Raw genomic sequence first — 6,993 nt, forward strand, 5'->3', positions numbered from 1 at the left:
AACATGGGAAAGTTAATATGGTGTGCCTAGCTTTAACAGTTCAAGAGTTAGTTTATGCAAATTGTTAGTTTATAAAGATTTTAAAAAAGACTTTGAAGTTAGGATAATGTCACGACTTCCACCGAAGTTGTTCCCTCTCCTTGTTCGGTCGGCGTTCTGGGGTCGACGTCACCGGCTTTCTAACTGCCACCGATCCATGTTTCATTTGTCCGTTTACACACCTGGTTTCCATGTCATAATTATGTTCCTTATTTAACCCTCTGGTTTCCCTTTGTGTTTGTGCGTGATTGTCTTTCGTGTGTTGGAGTTCTATCCTGTGTCTTGCTCCTGGTTCCTTCGCTATCTTCTAGATAGACTGACAGAATCACCCACCATATACATGGAGTCAGCATGTGCAGCCAGCCTTCCGCTTAAAATGGAGGAGCGCGTTCAGCAAACCATGGACTGATGGGAGAGAGGGGTTTTTCCTGTGAACCCTGTGTCGTCTCCTCAGGTTCCACCACTACCTACTGTGATGTCCGCTTCTCCAGCATCAGGATCCGGTGGGCGGTATTTGATCATCCCCCGGTGGGGAGAGCGGCGGGGGAACGCCTATTTCATCTACGTCAGGGGATGAGGAGCGCTCAAGATTTTGCGCTGGACTTTAGAACTCTGGCGGCCGGCGCAGGCCCTGATTGATCACTACAGGTGTAGCTTACGAGAGGATGTCCGTCGGCAGCTAGCCTGCAGGGACACCACCCTTACACTGGACCAGCTGGTGGACTTATCGATCCAGTTGGACAACCTGTTGGCCTCCCGCGGACGTCCTGATCGAGGTCCGTCAGTTCCAGCGCTCCTGATCCAATGCCTATGGAGTTGGGGGGCGCTGCAACGAGGGGGACCGGAGGGGGGATCATTCCCTGCACCAACTGTGGCCACAGAGCGCACACTGCTGGTCGGTGCTGGGGGAAATCCCCAGGAGGTAGAGGTAGCAGGCAGAGTGCTGGTGGGTCATCCCAGATGAGTAGGAACACCACTCACCCAGAGCTCCCTGTTGCACACGTGGTTGTCGCAGCTGGGAACTTTATCGACCGTTCCTTTGCTATGAGATTAGGGATCCCTATTGTGTCTGTTGATGTTCCCTTCCCTATACATGCCTTAGACAGTCATCCTTTGCAGGAGAGTCATAGGGAGCAAATTAGTCTCTTCCTAATCGACTCTCCTGCATTCCCTGTTGTGTTGGGGATTCCCTGGTTGGCTTCGCATGATCCCACTATTTCGTGGCAACAGAGAGCTCTCAAGGGATGGTCCCGTCAGTGCTCAGGGAGGTGTGTAGGTGCTTCCTTAGGTGCCACTGCGGTGGAAAGTCCAAACCAGGTCTCTACCATGCACATTCCCCCCGAATATGCCGATTTGGCACTCGCCTTCTGTAAAAAGAAGGCAACTCAATTACCACCCCATCGACAGGGGGATTGTGCGATAGATCTCTTGGTAGAAGCTGCACTTCCCAGGAGTCACGTGTATCCTCTGTCACAGGAGGAGACGGCGGCTATGGAGACATGTCACCGAATCTCTGGGACAGGGATACATTCAGCCTTCCATCTCACCTGTCTCCTCAAGTTTCTTTTTTGTGAAGAAGGATTGAGGTTTGCGCCCGTGTATTGATTATCGAGGTTTAAATAAGATCACGGTAAAACAGTTACCCGCCATCGCTCATAGCCAGTATGACCGAGTCATTACACGGGGCGCGCTTCTTCACAAAATTGGACCTCAGGAGCGCTTACAACCTGGTGCGTATCCGGGCGGGAGATGAGTGGAAGACAGCATTTAGCACCACTTCTGGGACACATGCTCGGCGCGTGTAGTTGAGTATATTAGAATGTCATCTATATACACCACTACACCCTGCCCGTACAGGTCCCTGAAAATCTCATCTACAAAGGATTGGAAGACTGATGGAGCATTCATTAACCCGTACGGAATGACAAGGTACTCATTACCTCGTCATGCCATAGAGTGCAAGGCACCTAGACACCTTCCCAGAGGGAAACTACAACCACTACCCGTTCCAGAACGGCCGTGGTCACAGCTATCGGTGGATTTTGTGACGGATCTCCCTCCGTCACAAGGGAACACCACGATTCTGATTGTTGTGGATCGGTTTTCTGCCGTCTCATTCCTTTGCCCGGTCTCCCTACAGACTGCGGAGGCCCTGTTTACACACGTCTTCCGGCACTACAGGTTGCCAGAGGATATAGTGTTTGATCGGGGACCCCAGTTCACATCAAGGGTCTGGAGAGCGTTCATGGAACGTCTGGGGGGGTTCGGTCAGCCTGACCTCAGGATTTCACCCCGAAAGTAATGGGCATTTGGAGAGAGTTAACCAGGATGTGGGTAGGTTTCTGCGGTCTTATTGCCAGGACCGGCCGGGGGAGTGGTCGGCTTTCATCCCCTGGGCAGAGATGGCCCAAAACTCCCCTCCTCCACTAACCTGTCTCCGTTTCAGTGTGTACTAGGTTATCAGCCGGTTCTGGCACCATGGCATCAGAGCCAGATCGAGGCACCTGCGGTGGATGAATGGTTTCCGCGCTTGGAGGAAACCTGGGACGCTGCCCATGTACGCCTGCAATGGGCCATCAGGCGACAGAAGGCGAGCGCCGACCGCCACCGCAGTGAGGCTCTGGTGTATGCGCCGAGGGATCGGGTCTGTCTCTCAACCCGAAACCTGCCTCTTCGCCTGCCCTGCCGGAAGCTGAACGAGGTATGTTATAGGTTACAGCTTCCCCCTGATGGACCCTTCCTTATTGCAGGAATTTCACCGTCTCCACCCAGATCGCCCTGCGCCTCGTCCTCTGGGTCGTCCCCGAGGCCGGTGTCGGGGGGGGGGTACTGTAACGACTTCCGCCGAAGTTGGTGCCTCTCCTTGTTCGGGCGGCGTTTCAGCGGTCGTCGTCACCGGCTTTCTAGCTGCCACAGATCCACATTTCTCCTTCCATTTGTTATGTCTTGTACACACCTGGTTCCCATTACGTTATTATTATTTCCCTATTTAACCCTCTGGTTCTCATTATGTTTTGTGCGTGATTGTTCCTGGTTTGTGTTAGTCTTTTGTGTTAGGGTTTGTTATTCCCTGCGTGGATTTATTTTGGCTGATTTATTTTTCAGAGTAAAGTACGTTTTTTTACTCAGTTCTGTGTCCTGCGCCTGACTCCGTCCTCACCTCTGCACAACTGATACTTGAGAGTTGGTGATTTATGCAAAAATGTATGCCAATTTAAAAAATATATATAGCTCATAAAGGTTTGAGAATTTTAAGTTAGGCTCGGCTGAACGTTTTAAAGTTGATGTTGTAGTTTAATTGACCAAGGAGCAGAACGATATATACCGAACAAAGATATATATTTTTAAATGCAACAATTAACAATTTCAAAGACATCAGACTATTTAAATAAATGAGGCCCTAATCTACGGATTTAACATGATTGGGCCGGAATGCATCCATGGGTGGGCTTGTGGGGGCATAGACCCACCCACTTTGGAGCCAGACCACCCACAGGGGAGGCAGGCCCAGCCAATCAGAATGAGTTTTTCCACACAAGAGATTTATTACAGAAATACTCCTCAGTTTCATCAGCTGTCTGGATGGCTGGTCTCAGATGATCCCGCAGGTGAAAGAGCCGGATGTGGAGGCCCTGGGCTGGTGTGGTTACACATGGTCTGCGGTTGTGAAGCCGTTGGACGTACTGCCAAATTCTCTAAAATGCCGTTGGAAGCGGCGTATGGTAGAGAAATGTACATTACATGTTCTGGTAACAGCTCTGGTGGACATTCCTGCAGTCAGAATGCCAATTGCACACTCCCTCAAAACTTGAGATATCGTTGGCATTGTGTTGTGACAAAACTGCACATTTTAGAGTGGCCTTTTATTGTCCTCAGCACAAGGTGCACCTGTGTAATGATCATTCTGTTTAATCAGCTTCACGATATGCCACACTTCTCAGGTGGATGGATTATCTTGGCAAAGGAGAAATTATCACTAACAGGAATGTGTACAAATTTGTACTCAAAATTTGAGAGAAATAAGATTTGTGTATGGAACATTTCTGGGATCTTTTATTTCAGCTCATGAAACTTGGGACCAACACTTTAGATGTTGAGTTCATAGTTTTGTTTAGTATAGCATAGCAACCACTGTATTCCTATTCTTCTCATTCAAACCCATGTTAGACCTGACTGCAGTTCAGTGTCGTAACCGACTTCAGTGGGCAAATGCTCCCCTTCCATGGCCACTGGCACATTGGAGAAGCGTGCTCTTCACGGATGATTCCGGTTTCAACTGTACCACAATTTGAATGCATAGAGATTCCATGACCAGATCCTGAGGCCCATTGTCGTGCCATTCATCCGCCACCATAACCTCATGTTTCAGCATAATGCACAGCCCCATGACGCATATTCCTGGAAATGGAAAATGTCCCAATTCTTCCATGGGCTGCATACTCAGACATGTCACCCATCGACGTGTACAAACAGTGAGTTCCAGTTTCCGCCAATATCCAGCATCTTTGCACAGCCATTGAAGAGGAGTGGCACAGAATTCCACAGGCCACAATCAACAGCCTGATAAACTCTATGCCAAGGAGATGTCGTGCTGTATGAGGCAAACGTTGGTCACACCAGATACTGACTGGTTTTCAGATCCACGCCCCTACCCATTTTTTGGGGGGTATTTGTATTACCAGTCATGTGAAATCCATAGATTAAGGCCTAATGAATTTATTTTAAAATGGACTGACTTCCTTATATGAACTTTGAAATTGTTCCATTTATGTTTTGTTCGGTATAGCTAGTGACAAATTTTACAAGCTTGTGTCCAATCCTTGCCTCGTTTCCTCAAATTCTTCTGAAATCACATTGGAGTAGAGGATCTAAGGTGAGCTTTGAGACAAATTGAGGAAACGAGGATGGAGGGAGGATTTGACAGCTAGTAACATTTTCAGACACAGCCAAGGGAGTGACATTTAAGTTGCGGCTTGTGACATTCTGGTGTTTTACCGCAACAGTGTTCATCAAAGACTGCTACTGTAAACTGGTTTAGAATACAGTTCTCACATACAGACAATGTGGATAGTATTAGGCTATGTAGCATACTTATCTAGAAAAAAGTGCAGTAAACATTGGCAAAACAATCTAGACTTTGGCTCCAAATGGGTAGGCTATATCTGACAATCAATACTTTTCAATCAAGAAATTCTGAAGGCTCTCGTCTTTTCTCAATGTCCTGTCAGTAGTGTACATTAGTCGTACAGCAGTGACAACAAACATTGACCTACTATTCCATGGTTATTACTTAGTAGCAATAACTGTTCAATAATTAATATGTGGGTGCTCAGTGGGAGGGTGGGTCACGTGATAGACAGTGTGTGAAAGGGCCACAACGTTAAATTCTCCCCCGTGGCCTAGAATTCCCAGCGGTGCCCCTGCACCTACCTGTTCAGTGGCAGTGGGGCAGTAGTACACCAACACCAATGTGGTGAGGATGTTTGTGGCCAAGCCCACGATAGTGATGAGGTTGGGGGCTATCCATGCCGGCACACGCGCCACTAGCCACTCCCAGTAGTGTTGCATGAAGGGCTCCAGAAGGGAGTGGCCTGCACTGCTATACCTGTGCTCCTCCAACTTCTTCAGCTGGTGGCGCGACAGCGGTGGAGCCGGCAGCTGGATCAGCTTACTCAGGACACAGGAGTTCCCTCCACCACTGCATGTTGTGGTTGGGCCTGCAGTGGTGGTTGGCCTGTAGGATGGGTCCATTCTCTGGTCCTGAGGGTTCCATGTCGTTGTCCCCCCTGCCCCCTGGGCTTCCTTCGCCGCCCGGGTCCGTGGAGCTCTTTGACCAGTGTTGTTACTCATGGAGGAAGCCGAAACCACACTTCACGTGGCGCCCACTCTGCCTACGACTGCCTCCACCCTGGTACTATTCAGGGAATCCACAGTGGGGTAACAACAGTTTTCCTGGGCTTGGCCCTTATGAGGAGAGAGAGTTATTATTTTTTTGACTATGGCAACATGCTGGGCACAAGCGGCAGAGGGAGGGCTGGTAAAAAAATAAACTGCTAAACCATACATGCATATCACAATTTTCCTGATAGATTGTGCTGATATTGCAAACAGCAGTCAGTGAGACAGTAAATAAATGCAAGGCTTGTATTATAGCTAGGGCATTTAATTAGCATTGAAGGGTATATACTTAGGGCAGACATTTTTAAGTCTACCTATAGTGAATAGTAACCAAATCATGTCTACAAAAAAAGCCATTCAAAAGCAATGTTATATAGCGAGGAAGTTCATCTCATGTTGCCCTATGCAATCATAGTAGTTAGCAACAAAATCAACTGGTCAGCTAGCTAGCTAGCTATCAATGTATGTAGCTAACTAAACATATAATAGATTGTCAACACCATACAATAATGATCATGAAAAGCTGAGACAAGTTGACAAACAGTCGTCCTTCGGAAACCTCTTACCTTGATGCTTGATTCTAGCGGAAGCGATGGCCTCTATCGTGGTCTGCCTGAGAGCTAGTGTGCTAATTTAACTATGCGGCAACCTCGGACCCTTTTGTCAGTTTATATGTAACTAACAAGTGTATGGACCAGCCGTAGGAGTCTAATCCCCGCACAAATGAGTCTAGTTCCCAACGGGCTATGAGCTGTTTTTGTGGTTATAGCGGAGAGATATTTAAGGAAAGCGGAGCGATATTTGACAGGGAATAGGGATATCCCACTTCCGTCGCACAATAGGCCTTTCACTTGGAAAACGTTTCACTAAGGGGAGTGGGAGGAATCTTAGCTACGGGTGCATCAAAAGCCTTATCCGGTCTAAATAAATAAATATAAAATCATATATATATATATATATATATACACGTCAATAACCAACTTTTTATGCGAGTAAAGTACATGTCGAATGTCTTATGCGAGTAAAGTACGTCAGATAAAAAAATGTCATGCCATG

At 47.8% G+C, this 6,993-nt stretch overlaps 1 protein-coding gene across 2 annotated transcripts in view; it reads right to left on the reverse strand.

Moving 5' to 3' along the window:
- Positions 1-6,779, reverse strand: part of LOC135527396 (choline/ethanolaminephosphotransferase 1-like) — a 30,703-nt gene extending 23,924 nt beyond the window's left edge. For both annotated transcript variants that reach the window (XM_064955918.1, XM_064955916.1), the window contains exons 1-2: positions 6,504-6,779; positions 5,470-6,003 (exon numbers count right to left, since the gene is read on the reverse strand). In XM_064955918.1, the coding sequence (XP_064811990.1) occupies positions 5,470-5,889 (420 nt within the window). In that variant the 5' untranslated portion in view covers positions 5,890-6,003; positions 6,504-6,779. The remainder of the gene's footprint in view (positions 1-5,469; positions 6,004-6,503) is intronic.
- Positions 6,780-6,993: the final 214 nt, after the last annotated feature.

Source organism: Oncorhynchus masou, chromosome 33 (genome assembly GCF_036934945.1).
Source record: "Oncorhynchus masou masou isolate Uvic2021 chromosome 33, UVic_Omas_1.1, whole genome shotgun sequence".
NCBI lineage: Eukaryota > Metazoa > Chordata > Actinopteri > Salmoniformes > Salmonidae > Oncorhynchus > Oncorhynchus masou.